Source organism: Nuphar pumila, chromosome 1 (genome assembly GCF_984573655.1).
Source record: "Nuphar pumila chromosome 1, dmNupPumi1.hap1.1, whole genome shotgun sequence".
Taxonomy (NCBI): Eukaryota; Viridiplantae; Streptophyta; class Magnoliopsida; order Nymphaeales; family Nymphaeaceae; genus Nuphar; species Nuphar pumila.
Window position 1 is genome coordinate 140,827,076 of NC_143249.1, and position 23,338 is coordinate 140,850,413.

Here is a 23,338-nt window from a genome sequence, read left to right on the forward strand (position 1 = left end):
TACTAGTTTTTTGCGAAACTAACCCATTCTATGGGTACAGGTGATGAATAGGTACTCCACGGGCGATGGCGCGATGGCAAGATGGCTTCAAGACTTTCTTCTTCCTGCTCTTAGCTCGCGTCCTGATGTTTTTGGGTCTTGTAACGGATTTTCCTTGGGACATCCGAATTTTGTACTTTTGGAACCTTCTTTTAATGAAAGTGCTTTTTTCAAGTAGCATGGGTTGTATGTTTTGGTTCTTCAGCTAACGTGCCCAAAGTGGTCAGCTTGCCTTTCTAAAATTAACAAAAGGATGGTCTTCCGCTGATTTCATAAACCAACTCTGTAATAAAGAGATTATTTTAGTCTCTTGCCTGTTTTCTGAAAGGTTCGAAAGTTTGAAATTTTGGGGCGTTACAACTTGGTATCAGAGCTAAGGGAAGCAAGGATTCTTGACCATTAAGCATCCGCATCGCGCTGTAAGTATACCTTTCTTTTTGCTTAGTAGGTGTATTTTGCATTGTTAAGCTAAGAGGCTTGACGCGTTCTGCTTATGTACCAGCATTGCTGGGTTTTCCTAAACTACTCATGTTAAACATGAATAGTACTTATGTTTCTGGCCTATTTCGAGCTTCCTGAAAATTCTAATTATTGGTATTCCTTGTTTACTCCAAGGATGGCAAGAAACTCGAATGAAGGGTCTGCTGACGATTGGTCAGATCAGCGGGGATTCGTGTTGGATTCCATAAGTTCCCTAGCAGCGGCTATGCGAGACCAGATTCGTTCTCAAAGGGAACCAGCGCCCGTTCCTGAGCCGAAGCCGCATACCGCAGTGACGTATGAGAAATTCCTGAAGCTTGACCCCCCGACCTTCGACGGCAAGCCCGACCTAGACATGGCCGATAACTGGGTGAAGGAGGTGGAACGAGTGTTTGAGGTCTTGTCAGTGCCCGATGACAAGAAGACGTTATTCGGGACCTTTAGGCTGAAGGAGAATGCCCGCAGTTGGTGGGACATGGCCCAGAGTGTGCAGTTTTCGGGAATTTCGCCCATTCCTTGGGAAACTTTTAGAAAGGCTTTTTTGGAGAACTACTTCCCGCCTCATGCGAGGGAGAAGAAGAAGGTGGAGTTTTTGGAGCTCAGCCAGGGCAATTCGAGTTTGGCGGATTATATCGCCAAATTCCAGCGCTTAGAACCCTATTGTCCCAACCTGTTCGCGGATGATCGCGAGCGAGCAGGAAAGTTTGTTCGGGGGCTGAAGGAGGGGCTCATGCATCGGGTCCTAACCAGCATGCCCTCGACCTTCTCTGCGGCAGTTGCTGTTGTCACCCTCCTGAGTGAGGCCTGGGACCGCACTAAGAGTACACAGGGCAGGAGGCCACCCGCTACGGGTGGTGAGCCGAAGACACCTTCCGGTGACCCAGGCAAACGATCGTTCCTTCCTGTGAAGAGCGAAGGAGGAAGGAAACGATATCCTCCTTCGAAGCGTCAGCGGCCTCAGGGCAACCCTCCAGCCAGGCAGCAGACGGGCAATGTGTGCCCCAGGTGCGATCGATCCCACATTGGGCAGGCGTGCCCGCTCGACACAGGCGGATGCCTGTATTGTGGCAAGATGGGCCACTACGCCCGCGACTATCGCAAAAAGGCGGCTGACGACGCCAGGCAGACCAGCGGAGCACCTCTGCTCCCTCGGCCACCACAGTCGCAACAGCAGTATCAAACGCCGCAACCGCAGGCAAGCGGTCAAAGGAGGGCACCGGGACGCGTCTACTCAGCCAAGGCCGAGCAGCTGACCAAGGGCGACCTAGTGCAAGGTACCCTTTTTGTCGCTAACCAAGCGGCTTTTGTGCTTTTTGATTGTGGTGCCACACACTCTTTTATTTCGGTAAATTTTGTCAAGTTTTTGCGCGTACCTGTAAAACCCTTTCATAATACCCTTGAAGTGTATAACCCGATTGGGAAAAATACTGTTTGTGCGACCTACGTACCAGAGTTGGACGTAGTCCTAGCAGATTGGCATTTACCGACTTGTGCTATCCTGCTAGTGATGACGGAATTTGACGTCATCCTAGGCATGGATTGGCTGCACAAGTATCATGCCAAGATTTTTTGCAGAGATAGCAAGATTGTTTGTCTCCCCCAGGAATGCCCAAGGTGGAATTCAAGATCATGAAACCTGTTCGGGCAAGCAAGTTGATTTCGTCGCTGAAGGCGCAGAGCTACCTCAGGAAGGGATGCACTGCCTTTTTGGTTAGTGTCGTCCAGTCTGAGCCGACGCGAGTCTCGATGGGATACTTGGAGGTTGTTCAAGATTTTCCAAACGTCTTCCCGGAGGAACTGTCAGGCCTTCCTCCACCTCGTGAAGTGCAGTTCAACATCGAGTTGCTACCGGGTACTGCGCCAATTTCTAAGGCTCCATATCGGATGGCACCAGCCGAGCTCGAAGAGCTCAAGAAGCAGTTGATGGATCAGGGATTCATTCGCCCCAGCGTCTCGCCTTGGGAAGCTCCTGTCTTGTTCGTGAAGAAGGACGGATCATTGCGATTGTGCATCGACTATCAGATGCTCAACCAGGCGACAATAAAGAATAAGTACCCGTTGCCACGCATCGAGGATCAGTTTGATCAGTTGCAGAGGGCCAAGATCTTCTCAAAGATCGACCTTAGATCTGGGTATCATCAACTCAGAATTAAGGGAGATGATATCTCCAAGACGGCCTTCCGGACCAGGTATGGGCATTACGAATTTACGGTCATGCCCTTCGGACTCACTAACGCTCCTGCAGCGTTCATGGATCTCATGAATAGGGTGTTCAAACCCTTCTTGGACACCTTCGTGATCGTGTTCATCGACGACATCTTGGTGTATTCCGATAGCTGGGAGCAACATCGTGAGCACTTGAGAGTTATTCTCGAAACTTTGCGAAATGAGCGTTTGTTCGCTAAGTACTCTAAGTGCGAGTTTTGGCTCGAGGAGATCATGTTTTTGGGACATGTCATCTCCAAGGAAGGTGTGTCCGTGGATCCAGCGAAAGTCGAGGCTGTACTCAGTTGGCAGCAACCGAGGAATGTTCGTGACATTCGGAGTTTTCTTGGATTAGCTGGGTATTATCGAAGATTTATCCAGGACTTTTCTAAGATATCTCTACCCTTGACGCAGCTCCTGAAGAAAGAAGCTAAATTCGTGTGGGACGACATGTGCGAGAGCAGTTTTCAGATGTTGAAGGAATGTCTTACGACTGCTCCTATTTTGGCCTTACCTTCGGGTCAAGGCGACTTCGTGATTTACACCGACGCTTCCGGGACAGGCTTGGGTTGCGTCTTAATGCAGAACGATAGAGTGATCGCCTATGCATCGCGCCAACTTAAAATACATGAGAAGAATTATCCGAATCATGATTTGGAGTTAGCAGCGGTGGTCTTCGCATTGAAGATATGGTGGCACTATTTGTATGGGGAGCGGTTCGAGGCTTTTACAGATCATAAGAGCCTAAAATATTTGTTCTCGCAGAATGAGCTGAATATGAGGCAGCGACGTTGGCTGGAATTCCTCATGGATTACGACTTTACCTTGTCCTACCACCCGGGAAAAGCGAACGTTGTGGCCGACGCGCTGAGCCGCAAGTCTCCCAGCGTTTCCGTTAATTTGTTATTTGCGGGGTGGAAGCTGATCGAAGATCTGATATCGTGGGAACCGTTTGCAGTCACTCCAGTTTCGATCAGTCTTTCCAGCATGGTAGCTCAACCTGAGCTATTATCTAGGATCTTTGTTAGTCAAAAGATCGATGAGCGGTACGAAAAGCTGAAGGCTCTAGCGCAGCGGGCCGATACCCCGTTCCATCTGAGTGAGGAAGGAGGTGTATGGCGTAAGGATCGTCTCTGGGTGCCAAAAGACCCTATTTTGAGAGATGAGATTCTCGCTGAAGCCCACAAGTCCAAGTACACGATTCACCCGGGCGGCACAAAGATGTTCAAAGATTTGCAGCGCAGATATTGGTGGAGTGGAATGAAGCGGGACGTAGCCGAGTACGTTTCGAAGTGCTTGACTTGCCAACAGGTTAAGATCGAGCACCAGCGACCAGGCGGAGTGATGCAGCAGATGGAGATTCCACAATGGAAGTGGGAGGACATCACGATGGACTTCATCGTCGGTTCGCCGAGGACGCGGAGGAAACACGATGCGATTTGGGTGATCGTGGATCAACTCACTAAATCGGCGCATTTCCTCCCTATTCGGCTCAGTCAGTCACTGGACAGCTTGGCAGACCTCTATGTCAGGGAGATTGTGAGATTGCACAGTGTTCCTGTGTCAATCATCTCCGATCGTGACCCGAGGTTCACCTCTAGGTTTTGGGGACAACTGCAGTTGGCCTTGGGCACGAAACTGAAATTCAGCACCGCTTTCCACCCTCAGACCGACGGACAATCTGAACGCACGATTCAGACTTTGGAGGACATGCTGCGAGCGTGCATGTTAGACTGGAAGGGAGAATGGGACTCTCATACCGGGTTGGCAGAATTCGCGTACAATAATAGTTATCATGCGAGTATCGGTATGGCCCCGTACGAAGCTTTGTACGGGAAGCCTTGTCGATCACCTGTTTACTGGGATGAGGTTGGTGAACGGATGTTAGATTTGAAAAAAAGTGTTTTCTCTGGTTACGGGTCATGGATCTGAAGATCCAGACCCGTGACACCCACTTCCTCATTAATGGCATTATGTAATATTGATTATTGTAAAAAGGGTATTCTAGTACCCTAATTTTGTTTGTAATCTCATGTTAACATAAAGTAATACACAACAGCCGACCTATGTACAGCAGGGTATCGGTTTTTCCAAAACCTCTCTCTCCCTTCCTCTACCTCTCTCTGTTTTGCAGCTCCAACGTGGAACGGACTGGAGGTTGCAAAACTAACATGGTATCAGAGCCACGCTTCAGCTGAAACTGGGATCGATTCAAAAGACACGTCTGAAGATCCTTTTCTCCTCTAATTCCTCTTCCAAAGTCTGAAAATCAATAATAAAAAAAGGTACGGCTGTTCTTGTTTTCTTTTCTTTTTGGATTCACGACTGACCTAGTCAGTTTCATTCCAAAGTCTGAAGATCCTACACCTGTTTCCTATTTCTTTCTGGAATCACGACTGACCCAATCAGTCTCAGCAGATCCTACACATGTTTCCTATTTCTTTCTGGGTTCACGACTGACCCAGACAACTGAGATTTCTTTTTTGGTTTCTGGGAATCACGACTGACCCAACTAATTCTTATTCACCCCTTCTTTTCTCACCCAGCCAACTTATTCACGTCTTATTCACCCAGCCAACTTTGGATTCACGTCTTATTCATCCTCTTCTTTTCTCAATTTTTCTTCCTACAGTTTCCTTTTCTCCTACGTTGGTGGTGGCCGAACCTTGGTTTCGCCACTGTTTATTTTTATCTCTTGAGTGCTTCAGCCCAGATTCCCTCATTCTGCCATTAACAAGCCGACATTAGGAATACATATGCACATTTTTTTTTTGGATTTTCATATCCGATATTCCATTTCATATACAAATCAGAAATCTGATTGTCTTTAAATTTCTGTTTCGTATCAGCAATCTGAATTAGTTCCTGCAAAAAAAAAAGAAGGAAAAATTATAGAACTGCAGGTGTAAGCAGATTGTGCTGAATACATTCTTCATTCTGTGAAACATGAATTCTCTTCCTAACCAGTCAGTTCTTTCTTCAAGTTTCCTCAGCCAACTTGTGTCTGAAAAATTAAATAATGGTAATTTCTTTACTTGGAAGAGGCAAATCATACCTTTCATTAGGAGTCAGGATCTTTCTGGACATCTGGATGGATCCATTCCAGTTCCTCCTGAGTTCATATCACAAGAAGAAAGGGACAGCAAAGGGGAATCTACTACCGTATATGTTAGAAATCCTGAATTTGTGGCTTGGATAAAAAGAGACCAAGCGCTTGTTGCTTATATTACACCAACACTCTCACAAGAGGTTCTTGTAGCCATTCCAGATGACTGCACTGCCATGCAACTTTGGAACAGACTTGTTCAGACATACTCACAGGTTTCTCAGGCCAGGATTATGTTTCTTAAAAGAGAATCTCAAATGTTAAGGACTCCATGACCATCATGGAATATTTGAACAAAATGAAGGTCATCACAGATCAGTTAGCAGTTGTTGGAAGTACAGTTTCTGATAAAGATTTGGTACAGCAAACCCTCAGTGGATTGGGACACGACTATCATATGATTGTCACTTCTCTGTTATGTTTACCTGAGCTGCCCAATTTTGAAGATCTGCGTGCAAAATTGTTACAATATGAGATGAATCTAAAGGGATTTTCTGAAGAATCATCTATGCATACTGGGGCACAAGAAGTTCTTGCTACAGGGGTTACTTATGCACGAGGACGAGGAAACTATGATATCAAGGGAAAAGGAGCACAAGGTAGAAGTGGTCATGGAGGTTGTGGATTATTGCCTACCCCCAACTCATATACCAACCCACAAAGACAGAGGCCAATCCCTACTTGCTTTCTGTGTAATAAAAGGGGGCATATCAAAGCTAACTGTTGGTTCAATCCCCTAAATAAAGGAAAATCAACACAAACTGAAGCAAAAAGAGGCACAGACAATACAAGGACCAACGGAGAAGTAAAAGAGTTGTTGTTGTCAGCCTTAGCAGAATTGAATATGAAACAAAATGAGCAAGGTACTTGGTATGTGGACTCTCGCGGAACGACTCATGTTACTGGTGATGCAGGTAAGCTCCTAAAACTTGTTCCTTACATTGGTAGAAGTAGTATAGTTACTGGAGATGGATCACACCACTCTGTTTCGCATATTAGAAACTCCATCATACCCTTACCTGAATCCTCCATCAATCTTTCAAATGTTCTTTATGCCCCTAATATCAATAAAAACATTGTTTCAGTTGGGTATGGTCTCATATATAAACGAAAGACAAATGGGCAAAGTGCACATGAGATCACTATTTATTCTGATGCGGACTGGGCGGGAGATCCAGATGAACGCAGATCAGTATCCGGTTATTGTGTATTTATTGGGATGAATTTGGTTTCTTGGAGTAGTAAGAAACAAAAGGCTGTTGCCAGATCCAGTACAGAGGCTGAATACAGGTCAATGGCAGCCACCACTGCTGAGGCTACTTGGGTTAGACATCTACTGACAGAAGTAGGAGAATCGATATCTCGTTTACTTCTTTTGTGTGACAACCAGAGTGCCATTAGTATGTCTTTTTGTAACGCCCCAAAAATCAAGGACTTGTAACTTTTTAGAATAGTTTAGAAAGCTTTGAAATCATACAATTATCAGAGTTTAAATAATACTTCTGCGGAAAATGATATTTTTAAAACCACAAGTCAAAGGACCTTGAGCGCGTTACAACGTAAACTTTCCTTTTGTCAAATCTCGCACAACCATTGAAATCAAATGGTTTAGAAACAGAGTTTCAATAATTGAGAATTCATTTGTTGAAACCAAGAAGAAGCTTACTAAAACAGTTTTATTAACTCACGGTTTAATAAAAGAGAAATTTCGAAACACACTTTATACCAAATTTACCAACATGTCCTCAGGAGCGAAACGTCAGGGAAAGAGCTCTATCTTGATCTCATCACGCCATCATGCCATCGCGACAGTATTACAAATCCATTACCTGCCCATAAAATGGGTCAGTTTCACTAAAAACTGGTAGGTGCACAGACAGGACAATATTGAACATAATTAAGCAGAATAATTTAATATGTCAAATAGACAGGCAATTATATAGCAATTTAATTTCAACAGATTCACAGAGCAACTATCATGAGCACAATGCTAAAATTATTACAAGCATTTTACTAGCACAAGTAGGCTAACTATTACAAGCAAAGCACTGCACAAGAAAGTTAACTAGCAAAACACAATGCTTCATCAACCACACACCCAATTCCATAAGTATTGAACATGTTGTACCCTATAACTTTCATACGTGCATAACTGAACACATTGTGTGATCGGATTTAAATTATGTTTCGATATTAACTGGCCAAGCGGGTACGCACAAGGCACGACTCTAGAAACAGCTTAGACTGATCCGGGGGTTTATTATGCTATGTATTTTATGATAACCCGGATAGCTGACTGAGTCCGCACCTAAGGGGACGGTCGGTGACCAAGAGAGAAATCCCCGAAGCAGCATAAACAATGGATGCATCCCAAACATGGAGAGCTACCACCTAGGATAATTATGGTAGTCTCATTCCCCTAACTCCGATGACTGGGGAAGCCGAGTCTTTTGCTCGTAACTGCCATTAATGGCCTGTCCATCGAAGTTTTGTACCTTCCTGTCCTCTCTCCTGACAGGAGTCAGCGATTCGAATGAGTACATCAGGGGTAGTTAGCTGAAGACCCATTCTACATACTCTAGTCTTTCGACCCACTCGAGTATCTTGCCGGCGAAGGCGAAAACATCACTTATTTAGGTGATCATAACATTTTGTTATTTGCACTCATCGAGGTTGCCACAACCTACTCATCCAATCATCGCAACGTAAGAAGACGTACTTGTCAAAAAGTACGGTCGTACATGTCATAAGTACGACTACGATGAAAGGGATGTGGTTCCACAAAAGAAACCCCAACAGATATTATCTGCAAAAGAATTAATACAACACAGCCTGGCAAGATAAGTTTTGAATTCACTTCAACAACATTTTTCATATTTCATGATGCAAGGTCATCTCGGATCTCTCGTCCGATCAACAAAGTACTTAACATGTTGTGCATGTCTAAAAGTACGCTATATTGAACAAGGGAGGTATGTGGGCTTCTCAGACGGAATACCCAACACCCAACTTCATAACCATTCAAAGAATATAGGAGTGCTCATTTGGCACGATTAATCCTTAAAAGCCATAATGTCACATTACAAGACACAACACTATCAATCTTACATTCAAAATTTATCTTAGTATCGACATGTGACACTAGATTGATACATAAAGAATGGGTCCTTCAATAGAACCCCACTCATTCATATGCTCATGCCTCTAATCGGGGTTATTCGAATTGAGCCGCAACTTGAATCAAGGTTATAAAACATTTCTCCCAAGTGTGTGGACTTGGGAGGACTCAAATGCAACTTCGAAATCCTGCGATGATTAAAACTTAACTTTGCAAAAGTTGTGCCATTTGAAGAGCACTGGGTTCGCAGGAGGAAACCCTCTTTTAAAAGAACTATAGCGCACAAGTGCAACTTCTAATGTTTTGAAAACAAGTGATATCAGGATAGGTACAAGACTACATTTATGTAAGTACATATTTACCATGAGTGTGGGCATATGCAGGTTATAACATGTCAACAAAGAACTCTCTACTTGCGATGCCGCACATCGAGGGAAAAGACATAAGTAATTACACGAGGTACCAAAACCATACATTGACCACTTAGACAGGCAAAACATATAAGGTCATAAGTAATACACAAGATACGAAGTCGTACCACACTCAAAGGAAATGTGCAAGCAAAAATGGTTGCAAGCAAACAAGGGCATATGTATTTCAAGAAATACGAAACCACACCTCAACTCATAAGCAACTATGCAAAATAATGATCGAAGAATGAAATTGTACATCGACCCATAGGAACGTACAGGCAAGTATATATGCAAGCAATTAAGGGCATAAGTATTGCAAAAAGTATGAAACCACCTTCAACCACATAAGCAAATACGCAAATTAATACTCAAAGAGTAAGATCATACATCGACTCATAAATATGCAGACAAGAAAATATGCAATGCAGAAGCAATATAAATCTAAGCATATCTAGCATGGGCATCTTAATTATTTCAACTTAACTAGGTTCATTTATTGCCCTCTGTGCGACTTTACCCTACCTTGGGATGTCGTGCAGCTGCGTACGCCTACGCGAGAGGATAATACGAGGGTTGAGCCGTGGAGCACGATCGGGACCTGTTGCGTAAATAGGCAAGAGTGTTAAATATTCAATTTTTGCTAATATAATTAATAGTGCAACGGGGCAAGGGTAGAATTAGGCGATGGCGGCACCGACGACAACGGGGCGACAGGGAATGAGCCACTGTCAAAAACAGCAAGGCGGCAGGGGGTCAGCCCCTGCCGACAGCAACGAGGCGGCAGGTGCCTACCCCTGCCGACAGCAGCGAAGCGGCAGGGGCTGAGCCCCTGCCGACCGCAACAAAACAGCAGGGGCTGAGCCCCTGCCGACAACCATGAAACGGCAGGGGGGCCAGCCCCTGCCGACAACACGAGACGACAGGGGACCAGCCCCTGCCGACAGCATCGATGCGGCAGGGGAGGCAGCCCCTATCGATAGCCACGAGACGGCAGGGCTAGCCCCTGCCGACAGCAACAAGGAGGCAGGGCCCAGCCCCTGCCGACAGAGAGAGGGAGAGAGCTCGGGACGGGGGGGACAGGGGGACAAGCCCCCTGCGTGCAGAGAATCAAGGGGCAGCAGGGGGGGTTATCCCCTGCCCTCCCAGAAGCCAAGAGGCGGCAGGGGGGTGAGTCCCTGCCAGCCCCACAAAACAAAGGGCGACAGGGGCATTGCCCCTGCCAGCCAAGATAGGAAGGCGACAGGGGCACTACCCCTGCGCGCCAAAACCCCAGAGGCAGCAGGGCGAGCCCCTGCCTGCCGGGAAACATGAAGCGGCAGGGGCATTGCCCCTGCCTACAGGTGATCTAGGGGTGGCAGAGGGACTGACCCCTGCCAGAAGAAGAGGGACCGGGGCGGGGGTGATAGGGAGGGCAACCGACCTTCCGTCGGTTTCCCTATCACCCATAGGGGTGAGGGGGTGTCGCAGGGGCCATTGGTCCCCTGCCGGCACTCCGGCGCACCCCCAGAGGGAAGAGGGGACGACAGGGGCCCATAGGCCACCTATCGGGCCCCCGATGGGCACAGGGAAGGTGGGAGGCCGCCGCAGAGGCTGTGAGCCGCCTGTCGGCCTCCCGACGAGGTGACGGAGAGAGGGGGGTGAGGAAGAGAAGAGGGAGGAGGAGAAGTGGCGTACCTGGGAGGCGAGGTGGCTGGCGATCGCCGGCGTGCGCAGGGAAGGAGGAGGCGTCGGTCGTGGTTGCCGCCTGCAGGGAACGAGAAGGGGGGCGGGGCATCGTTCCTCCCCTCCCGCAATGCTCTTAAAGAGCTCGGGGAGGGCGACAAAAGGGGAAACCCCGATGGGTTTCCCTATAGGGCAGAAGGCGCGATGGGGGGGGGGGGCGGCGCTCGGGAAGAGGATTTAAAATCCTCTTCCTACGTCGGGTTATCTTAAAACCCTATCGCAGGCGGGCCCGGGTCGGGTCCGGACCCGACCCGGCCCGGGTCCGTTAAAAAAAATTTTTTTTTTTATGAAAAACGTGGGTTTTACATCCTACCCCTCTTAAAAGAATTTCGTCCGCGAAATATTTATTAAAAGATTATCTGCGACAATCTGGTTCTTAGATACTCGTTGTTAATGAGGATATACTATATGTGTGAGTGATCTTGAAACACATATGCTTATTAAAGTAATCAGGATAGCACATAGTAAATTCTTGAGAAAGGTTCGAAGCCAACAACTCGATCGAACAAAATGTGAGCAATTTTGTTAATAATTTATGTCTTCGCAAGAGTTTATACGGAGTCCCAAAAAGGGTTTGGCAGAAGACTGTAAGAATGTTTATTCGTCACCTTCTACTAGATTCGATACGAATGAAGAGACACAACAAGACATTGCTCTAGTTTGTTTACGTTCCTTGAACGGAGGTTTCTGTACTTTATCATAATGAGGTTGTCGTTCGTTACCCTTACTATTTCTAACAGACTCTATGTCCGGAGTAGCCTCAACTTATCCCCATAACTCAAGGCCTTACATGGCCAGTTGTCCTATCTTCGCTTAAGTTATCAATCGTAGAATGACCCTAACTTTCATAGAAGACAAAAACATAACCTCGTATCAAGATCTAGAATCAGCAAGGATCCAACTTTCTAATCTAAAACCAATATATAATCATGCTACACAGAAGGTCAAATTTAAAGATTCATAACTAGCTATATCAAATGCTCTCAGAAGAGCATCGAAACACATCATAATTCTCTACGAAATCAAAATTTATAAGTTCCACGCTGGATCACCTGGTCTGGGAAATGTACGACCTCACAAGGAATTACCACCCTAGAAGGTTCACCTGGTCTTGGACAATATACTTCCTCACAGGAATTCACCGTCTTTGTGGCTACCCGATCTTGGACAGTGTACTTCCTCACAGAGATTCACCACTTTAGTCGGATTACCTGATCTTGATCATACATACCCTCACAGAGAATCCTTTGCGGACAAGGTCCTCAACTGGTACCGAAATCAATGATACATGCATCAAAACAAACGACGACTCCCAGGGTCGATAGCCACCAATAATGGGCAAAAGCATCACATCACTTCATCTGGTATTCAATTCATAAAATTACTCATTTCACCAATAAGGTTCCATGAACCATAGCTCACTTAAACATATAACGCATACTTTCAAAAATTTTAAATCACATGTATTTCAATCATATCATGCAAAAGCATATTATCCTATGCATTATACCATTGCCACCAAGAGCATTTCATTATCCAAATCTAACCTCAAAGCATGAGTTTTATACAATGTGATCATGTAATATCAAGAATCTTACTAAACTTCAAGATACGTAACTTGCACACAGGATTCAAATCATATATGCATCTAAGACATCCAAATCATGGCACATCATATGCATATATATTTTTACCTCAAAGCACATTGCATTCGACCATATCAGTGTGAAACACACGCACAGATCTACAAGACATTTTAGTCCAATATGATATCCATCAATCATGTTATACAGGTATGATATATTCTCATAAACAATCATAATGCAACTCCCTGCAACACCGCTATGTAGGCGTGATGTATCATAAAAACTAAGTGTTTGTAGTCGTGTGGTGTCATTCCTCTAAATAGTCTAACTAATGATTTGTAGGCGTATAAGTCAACCACCTAAAAGTTAATCATTTGTAGGCGTAACAAGTCAACTACTCAAAAACTAATCAGTTGTCGGTGTAACATGTCATTTACCTGCATAAGCATCATACTCATAAGGGTCTGGGTTGAACAAACTTGATACGTAATTTCATTAATAAACTTTTACTACAAGATCCGTACTGGAAAATAAAAAGTCTTACCCGAACTTATTAAAGTGTTTATTTGCTAATTCTCTACCTAACCCGTCATGACGAAAATAAAAATGGTTTTCTACTCTAGTTGCTACTAATGGGGCAACTTGGGTTGTTGTTGCTGACTTTCCTTCGCGGTTCGCTTCTTCAGATCTGCTTCCTTCTTGCGACAAACTCTGGCGAAATGTCCCATCTTTCCGCAATAGAAACAACCTCCAGTGTCTCGAGGGCATTGTTGTCCCGGATGACCATAATTACACTTCGAGCATTTACGACTAGACGATCGATGTAGCTTGATTCTTCTGCCTTGCTTTTGTTTCTTAGGTGGGGATCCCTGCATTCTATCATTGGCAAGTCGGCATTTGCTAACTTCCTTACTACCAACTGACTTATTGTTCTGAATATCTTTAACTTGCTTCCGTTGCTCCAAGCCTTGTGTGGCCAGCTGCCACCCGTCGTACTTTCGCTTATGGCAGCATTCTTTCCCTGAATGGTCCACCTTACCACAGAAAGAGCAAACAATAGAATTTCGGGAGTACAATAGATTAGGGGTAACTTGATGGTTATCCATCTGTTTATCGCACTGACCCTTGAAGGTGTTCTCGCAAGCCACACTATGACTCAGGTTCTGAACCATAGATTGGAGATGCATAACGGCTCCAGTCAAAACATTTATTGCCTCGCTCATCTCATTATACGACATCTAAATTGCAGCAAAAATTTTAATCAAATTAAGTACAAAACAACAAAATCAATAGTACTTACTGTGCGATGCAGATGTCGCATGGTCAAGAATCACTATTTTCCCTGTCGCTCTGATACCAAGTTGTAACGCCCCAAAAATCAAGGACTTGTAACTTTTTAGAATAGTTTAGAAAGCTTTGAAATCATACAATTATCAGAGTTTAAATAATACTTCTGCGGAAAATGATATTTTTAAAACCACAAGTCAAAGGACCTTGAGCGCGTTACAACGTAAACTTTCCTTTTGTCAAATCCCGCACAACCATTGAAATCAAATGGTTTAGAAACAGAGTTTCAATAATTGAGAATTCATTTGTTGAAACCAAGAAGAAGCTTACTAAAACAGTTTTATTAACTCACGGTTTAATAAAAGAGAAATTTTGAAACACACTTTATACCAAATTTACCAACATGTCCTCAGGAGCGAAACGTCAGGGAAAGAGCTCTATCTTGATCTCATCACGCCATCATGCCATCGCGACAGTATTACAAATCCATTACCTGCCCATAAAATGGGTCAGTTTCACTAAAAACTGGTAGGTGCACAGACAGGACAATATTGAACATAATTAAGCAGAATAATTTAATATGTCAAATAGACAGGCAATTATATAGCAATTTAATTTCAACAGATTCACAGAGCAACTATCATGAGCACAATGCTAAAATTATTACAAGCATTTTACTAGCACAAGTAGGCTAACTATTACAAGCAAAGCACTGCACAAGAAAGTTAACTAGCAAAACACAATGCTTCATCAACCACACACCCAATTCCATAAGTATTGAACATGTTGTACCCTATAACTTTCATACGTGCATAACTGAACACATTGTGTGATCGGATTTAAATTATGTTTCGATATTAACTGGCCAAGCGGGTACGCACAAGGCACGACTCTAGAAACAGCCTAGACTGATCCGGGGGTTTATTATGCTATGTATTTTATGATAACCCGGATAGCTGACTGAGTCCGCACCTAAGGGGACGGTCGGTGACCAAGAGAGAAATCCCCGAAGCAGCATAAACAATGGATGCATCCCAAACATGGAGAGCTACCACCTAGGATAATTATGGTAGTCTCATTCCCCTAACTCCGATGACTGGGGAAGCCGAGTCTTTTGCTCGTAACTGCCATTAATGGCCTGTCCATCGAAGTTTTGTACCTTCCTGTCCTCTCTCCTGACAGGAGTCAGCGATTCGAATGAGTACATCAGGGGTAGTTAGCTGAAGACCCATTCTACATACTCTAGTCTTTCGACCCACTCGAGTATCTTGCCGGCGAAGGCGAAAACATCACTTATTTAGGTGATCATAACATTTTGTTATTTGCACTCATCGAGGTTGCCACAACCTACTCATCCAATCATCGCAACGTAAGAAGACGTACTTGTCAAAAAGTACGGTCGTACATGTCATAAGTACGACTACGATGAAAGGGATGTGGTTCCACAAAAGAAACCCCAACAGATATTATCTGCAAAAGAATTAATACAACACAGCCTGGCAAGATAAGTTTTGAATTCACTTCAACAACATTTTTCATATTTCATGATGCAAGGTCATCTCGGATCTCTCGTCCGATCAACAAAGTACTTAACATGTTGTGCATGTCTAAAAGTACGCTATATTGAACAAGGGAGGTCTGTGGGCTTCTCAGACGGAATACCCAACACCCAACTTCATAACCATTCAAAGAATATAGGAGTGCTCATTTGGCACGATTAATCCTTAAAAGCCATAATGCCACATTACAAGACACAACACTATCAATCTTACATTCAAAATTTATCTTAGTATCGACATGTGACACTAGATTGATACATAAAGAATGGGTCCTTCAATAGAACCCCACTCATTCATATGCTCATGCCTCTAATCGGGGTTATTCGAATTGAGCCGCAACTTGAATCAAGGTTATAAAACATTTCTCCCAAGTGTGTGGACTTGGGAGGACTCAAATGCAACTTCGAAATCTTGCGATGATTAAAACTTAACTTTGCAAAAGTTGTGCCATTTGAAGAGCACTGGGTTCGCAGGAGGAAACCCTCTTTTAAAAGAACTATAGCGCACAAGTGCAACTTCTAATGTTTTGAAAACAAGTGATATCAGGATAGGTACAAGACTACATTTATGTAAGGACATATTTACCATGAGTGTGGGCATATGCAGGTTATAACATGTCAACAAAGAACTCTCTACTTGCGATGCCGCACATCGAGGGAAAAGACATAAGTAATTACACGAGGTACCAAAACCATACACTGACCACTTAGACAGGCAAAACATATAAGGTCATAAGTAATACACAAGATACGAAGTCGTACCACACTCAAAGGAAATGTGCAAGCAAAAATGGTTGCAAGCAAACAAGGGCATATGTATTTCAAGAAATACGAAACCACACCTCAACTCATAAGCAACTATGCAAAATAATGATCGAAGAATGAAATTGTACATCGACCCATAGGAACGTACAGGCAAATATATATGCAAGCAATTAAGGGCATAAGTATTGCAAAAAGTATGAAACCACCTTCAACCACATAAGCAAATACGCAAATTAATACTCAAAGAGTAAGATCATACATCGACTCATAAATATGCAGACAAGAAAATATGCAATGCAGAAGCAATATAAATCTAAGCATATCTAGCATGGGCATCTTAATTATTTCAACTTAACTAGGTTCATTTATTGCCCTCTGTGCGACTTTACCCTACCTTGGGATGTCGTGCAGCTGCGTACGCCTACGCGAGAGGATAATACGAGGGTTGAGCCGTGGAGCACGATCGGGACCTGTTGCGTAAATAGGCAAGAGTGTTAAATATTCAATTTTTGCTAATATAATTAATGGTGCAACGGGGCAAGGGTAGAATTAGGCGATGGCGGCACCGACGACAACGGGGCGACAGGGAATGAGCCACTGTCAAAAACAGCAAGGCGGCAGGGGGTCAGCCCCTGCCGACAGCAACGAGGCGGCAGGTGCCTACCCCTGCCGACAGCAGCGAAGCGGCAGGGGCTGAGCCCCTGCCGACCGCAACAAAACAACAAGGGCTGAGCCCCTGCCGACAGCCATGAAACGGCAGGGGGGCCAGCCCCTGCCGACAACACGAGACGACAGGGGACCAACCCCTGCCGACAGCATCGATGCGGCAGGGGAGGCAGCCCCTGTCGACAGCCACGAGACGGCAGGGCTAGCCCCTGCCGACAGCAACAAGGAGGCAGGGCCCAGCCCCTGCCGACAGAGAGAGGGAGAGAGCTCGGGACGGGGGGGACAGGGGGACAAGCCCCCTGCGTGCAGAGAATCAAGGGGCAGCAGGGGGGGTTATCCCCTGCCCTCCCAGAAGCCAAGAGGCGGCAGGGGGGTGAGTCCCTGCCAGCCCCACAAAACAAAGGGCGACAGGGGCATTGCCCCTGCCAGCCGAGATAGGAAGGCGACAGGGGCACTACCCCTGCGCGCCAAAACCCCAGAGGCAGCAGGGCGAGCCCCTGCCTGCCGGGAAACATGAAGCGGCAGGGGCATTGCCCCTGCCTACAGGTGATCTAGGGGTGGCAGAGGGACTGACCCCTGCTAGAAGAAGAGGGACCGGGGCGGGGGTGACAGGGAGGGCAACCGACCTTCCGTCGGTTTCCCTATCACCCATTGGGGTGAGGGGGTGTCGCAGGGGCCATTGGTCCCCTGCCGGCACTCCGGCGCACCCCCAGAGGGAAGAGGGGACGACAGGGGCCCATAGGCCACCTATCGGGCCCCCGATGGGCACAGGGAAGGTGGGAGGCCGCGGCAGGGGCTGTGAGCCGCCTATCGGCCTCCCGACGAGGTGACGGAGAGAGGGGGGTGAGGAACAGAAGAGGGAGGAGGAGAAGTGGCGTACCTGGGAGGCGAGATGGCTGGCGATCGCCGGCGTGCGCAGGGAAGGAGGAGGCGTCGGTCGTGGTTGCCGCCTGCAGGGAACGAGAAGGGGGGCGGGGCATCGTTCCTCCCCTCCCGCAATGCTCTTAAAGAGCTCGGGGAGGGCGACAAAAGGGGAAACCCCGATGGGTTTCCCTATCGGGCAGAAGGCGCGATGTGGGGGGCGGCGCTCGGGAAGAGGATTTAAAATCCTCTTCCTACGTCGGGTTATCTTAAAACCCTATCGCAGGCGGGCCCGGGTCGGGTCCGGACCCGACCCGGCCCGGGTCCGTTAAATTTTTTTTTTTTTTTATGAAAAACGTGGGTTTTACACTTTTAATCCGATTCATTACAGTCGTGCCAAGCATATTGAAATAGACCAGCATTTTGTGAGACAAAAGGTAGAAGAGAGAGATTGAGCCTGAATTTGTTAGAACTACAGATCAAGTGGCGGATATATTTACAAAAGGATTGACTAAAGACAGATTTTGGATGTTAAAAGGCAAGTTGTTCATGATTCAAGATCATGCACAACTTGAGGGAGGGTGAAAAGAAGTGTTTTCTCTGGTTACGGGTCATGGATCTGAAGATCCAGACCCGTGACACCCACTTCCTCATTAATGGCATTATGTAATATTGATTATTGTAAAAAGGGTATTCTAGTACCCTAATTTTGTTTGTAATCTCATGTTAACATAAAGTAATACACAGCAGCCGACCCATGTACAGCAGGGTATCGGTTTTCCCCAAACCTCTCTCTCCCTTCCTCTACCTCTCTCTGTTTTGCAGCTCCAACGTGGAACGAACTGGAGGTTGCAAAACTAACAAGATTCACCTATAGTGCTACAGCACTATACTCAGCAAGTGCAGATGATCAGGGAACGTTTGCGTACCGCGCAGAGTCGGCAGAAGTGTTACGTCGATCGTCGACGTAGAGAGCTCGAGTTCTCAACAGGAGATATGGTTTTTGTTAAGGTATCTCCTACAAAGAGCGTTTTCCGTTTTGGGAAGAAAGGAAAGTTGAGTCCCCGGTTCGTCGGACCTTTTGAGATCCTAGATCGGATCGGTGAGGCGGCTTATCGTGTTGCGTTGCCTCCTCAGCACGCTCAGATCCAGGACGTCTTCCACGTATCTATGCTGAGAAGATACGTTCACGACCCATCACACATCATTCATTATGATGATGTGGATATCCAAAAAGACTTGACGTTCGAGGAAAGACCAGTGGCAATCGTTGACCGTCGAGACCAAGTGCTCAGATCGAAGACGATTTCTCTTGTAAAAGTACGTTGGCAACACCATGGAATAAATGAATGTACATGGGAGCCTGAGTCGGATATCAGGGAAAAATACCCTGACTTGTATTTTGACCTTTGCATGGAATAAAAATTTCGCGGACGAAATTATTTTAAGGAGGGTAGGATGTAACGGCAAAAAAAAAATGTTTTGATTCAGGCCGGATCCGGACCCGACCCGGACCACTGCCTCTCGCTGTCTTTTAAGACAACGAGGCAGGCGGGAGGAGGGTTATGAAAGCCTCCTCACCGCCCTTCCACCTCGACCCTCTCATCTCTCTCCCCGACACCCACCGCCTCTCGTCACCCTCGATTCGCCGAAGACCAGCGTCAGCCGATCGCCGCCGGCGACTCTCTCCGACGCCGCCGCCGACCACCAGGTACCTTCTTCTCCCTCTTTTTGTCTCTCTCTCTCTCTCTCATTCCTTCCCCCTCGTTTCTTCGTTACACAGGAAGGGGAGGGTTGAGCCTCCTCCCTGCTTTCGTACGGCAGGCGAGGGGCGGAGCCTCCTCCCTACTTCCGTACGGCAGGGGAGGGGCCGGGCCCCTCTTCCCTGCTCTCTGCTACGGCAGGGGAGGGGTCGAGCCCCTCTTCCCTGCCCCTTTTTGTTGCGCCAGCAGGGGCCATCGGCCCCTGCCTTTCGTTTGCCAGCAGGGGCCTATGGCCCCTGGCTTTCTTTTGTCAGCAGGGGCATAGGCCCCTGCCTTTCGTTTGCCAGCAGGGGCCTATGGCCCCTGCCTTTCTCTTTTGCCAGCAGGGGCCATCGGCCCCTGCCTTTCTGTGTGCCAGCAGGGGCCATTGGCCCCTGCCTTTCTGTTTGCTAACACGGGCCATCGGCCCCTGCCTTTTTGTTTGCCAGCAGGGGCCGATGCCCCCTGCCCCTTTGTGCGCGAGCCTATACCCTTGGTCGACAGGCCCGGGGAATCTTTGGAAGCTACATCGTAATAAGGACAGATCATTACAATTGTTGATCTCCAGCGAGGAATTCCTAGTGAACGTGAGTCATCTGCTCGCATTGACTACATCCCTCTTTGGGCGGCAAGGCTCATTTGGCCCTGCCCCATCCTTTTCTTTTGAGAGTCATTTGGGACTGTTGGCCCCAGCTCTAGGTATTGGAGAAGTTGAGTCTTTGCCTTGCTTTTGCTTTTGTTTGGGTTTGCATGTTAATATCGTATATTTGCAGCTACGACGGATCTCACTCGCGCTCTGCGACCCGAGCCGTCAATTGTGTACGTCCGCAGACGTCAGCAAGCTCGTAACCTTCCAAGGTAGGGGAAGATTGTACGGAAGACTTGGATAATTGAATTAAGTTCAATTAAACTAAAAACGATCATTAAATGAATATATATATATATATATATTTATACGAGTATGCACTTAACTCAAGGACGCGGTTTCGCGATCCTTGCCCTTTACCTTATGTCAGTCTATACTTGCCATCGTGTATCACGTCGAGATCTCGTGTTGCATTCTTGCTTATGGTTTGTATGTGCCGTCACGCATCGTGGCGAGGTTCAGCGTTGTACTTCTGCTTACCGCCTTTACCATGTCGTCGCGCTTTGCGCCTAGGCTCTTGTTTTTGTATGTATTATTACTGCTTTGCTATTGCATATGCCGCACAGGTTTTTGCGCCTTGCATATGCCTTAAAGGCATCCTCAGGCATTCACCTCTCTCTCTTGCGACGAGAGTTGAGATAGGAGCTAGCGTTACATCCCCCGTCTAAGGAGGGGGATACCTTGCAAGGATCCTGACTCCTTGAGTATGCAGTCCTGCAGACGAGTTGGAGGTTCTGTTGAGAAACCTGTATCCCGTCTATCGAGGCCGGTGTCGAGTCATGCGAGGCATGTAGATACCCCGATAGCGGATGAGGTTCTAGAAAATCGCAGGCATAATGTTGGCACCAGGTACTGCTGTTTCAAAGGATATAGTAAAGTTGATAAACTTTACATCTTTGTGAAACACTCCTGTTGAGGCTTCTTTTGAGGAGCTATACCCCCTTCATCCTAGAGTACTTGTAGTCGTGCGCAACACGTCTAGTACTGCGATGATCGGATGAGATGGTCGTGCGACCTCAAACAGTGTGAAATGCACAATGCTGGAATCACATAAATGGCCTCACATTCGCCTTCACAGGCAAGATGCTCAAGTGGTTTAAAGACCACAGCATAGAATGGGTCGTTAGTTAAGCAACCCCTAACGTACTTATTCGTTTCTAGTGGTCTGTCAAGGGAGAGGACAGAGCGGTACAAACTCCAATGGACAGGTTGTTAACAACCACCCTACGGGCAATGATCCGGCCTCCCCAGTCATTGGAGTTAGGGGAAAGGGGCTACAATAGTTAGCTCAACACTTCTGCAGAAGTTGGATGCATCCGTGGCACTGCCTCCTTTGGAGAATCCTCTCTCGGCTAAAGCCGTCCCTTTGGAGCAGACTCAACTAGCTATTCGGGTTATTCAAAATACATAGAATAACAGACGCCCGAACTAGTCTCAGTTGTTTCTACGTTTTGCCTACGCGTACCCGCAGGCCAGTAATATCGAAACATAAAGTTTGTTCACACTGGTTGTTGAGTAGTGAGACTCACTTGTACTCGCTTGCAGTACTGACTCCCTTGCACTCGCTTGCACCACTGACTCGCTTGCACTACTGACTCGCTTGCACTCGCTTGCACTACTGACTCGCTTGCACTCGCTTGCACTATTGACTCGCTTGCACTACCTATTCGTTTGCACTACTGATTCGCTTGCACTACTTACGCGTTTGCACTATTTACCTGCTTGCATTGCTTACCTGTTTAACTGCATATCTGCTTTAAACTGCGTAACCTACTGAATTAAATGTACATATTTCAGTTTCTTTGTAGTCTCTCTTGTGCACCTACTAGTTTTTTGCGAAACTAACCCATTCTATGGGTACAGGTGATGAATAGGTACTCCACGGGCGATGGCGCGATGGCAAGATGGCTTCAAGACTTTCTTCTTCCTGCTCTTAGCTCGCGTCCTGATGTTTTTGGGTCTTGTAACGGATTTTCCTTGGGACATCCGAATTTTGTACTTTTGAAACCTTTTTTTAATGAAAGTGCCTTTTTCAAGTAGCATGGGTTGTATGTTTTGGTTCTTCGGCTAACGTGCCCAAAGTGGTCAGCTTGCCTTTCTAAAATTAACAAAAGGATGGTCTTCCGCTGATTTCATAAACCAACTCTGTAATAAAGAGATTCTTTTAGTCTCTTGCCTGTTTTCTGAAAGGTTCCAAAGTTTGAAATTTTGGGGCGTTACAGTCTATCTTTACTTTTTTTTTACATTTAATTGTTTATGCAGTCTGATTGTCTTATGCAATTGTCTTGAGACCATTATTACTTAATTAATAAAATTTGGCTTACTATGGTGTGGGTGATAAATGTAAGATCTCTAGTGGGTTTTTTAGTTATCCAACTGTGAGTGAAACTGTAAAGGCCCCGAGTCTCTGGAAAGATTTTCACAATAGTTTAAAAAAAAAATCGCATTTTTAAGAGGTATGAGTTGGGGTCGTTACAGCAATATAGAACAAAGTTTATCATGGTTCCCTTCATTGATCACATCCTCATCTCAAAACCATGAGTTAGATGCTAGTTAGTGATACTATGGCTTTTGATCCCCAAAGCGACATCTTAGGGTGAAATGAGAACCTACAACTAGCGACGTTTTAGGGTGAAATGAGAACCTACAACTAAGTAAGAGATGCATTGCATAGGTACATCATGTTCAAGCTGCAACAATAAACTGTATACACAAAAATTCACATGCAATACAAATTTCATGACACAAGAAGTCAGAATATGGACAAATTTAAGGAATCAAGCATAGGTTGGTCAGCATAAAGTAAATTATGCCATCTTATAAATAAAATAAAGATAAACTTCAGTAGGCAATAGAATATCACAACTTATAGGTAAAGTTGAAACAAAAAACTTGATGAGATTAACTGATGCACCATACCTGAACGATCACATTTGGAATATGTCGTATCTTGTCAACATTATCCAATAGGTGTGATTCACAAGGAAGAAATCCTTTATTTACAAAGTAATGATTTTCAATTCGTGCAAATGCCTGTCAATAACAAGATCCAACATAGTCATTCGCTATGAACAGCTGCTAATCATTTAGAAAAGAAAAAGAAATCTGAGAAGGATAAACAACTGCTTTATTGATAATTCCTAT

The 23,338-nt window shown here is 45.8% G+C and overlaps 1 protein-coding gene across 4 annotated transcripts in view; it reads right to left on the minus strand.

Annotated features, from left to right (window-relative positions):
• Positions 1-23,338, minus strand: part of PIP (proline iminopeptidase) — a 124,905-nt gene that overhangs the window by 12,216 nt on the left and 89,351 nt on the right. For all 4 annotated transcript variants that reach the window (XM_090013558.1, XM_090013550.1, XM_090013566.1 and 1 more), the window contains one exon: positions 23,114-23,227. In XM_090013558.1, coding sequence (XP_089869684.1) covers positions 23,114-23,227 — 114 coding nt within the window. The remainder of the gene's footprint in view (positions 1-23,113; positions 23,228-23,338) is intronic.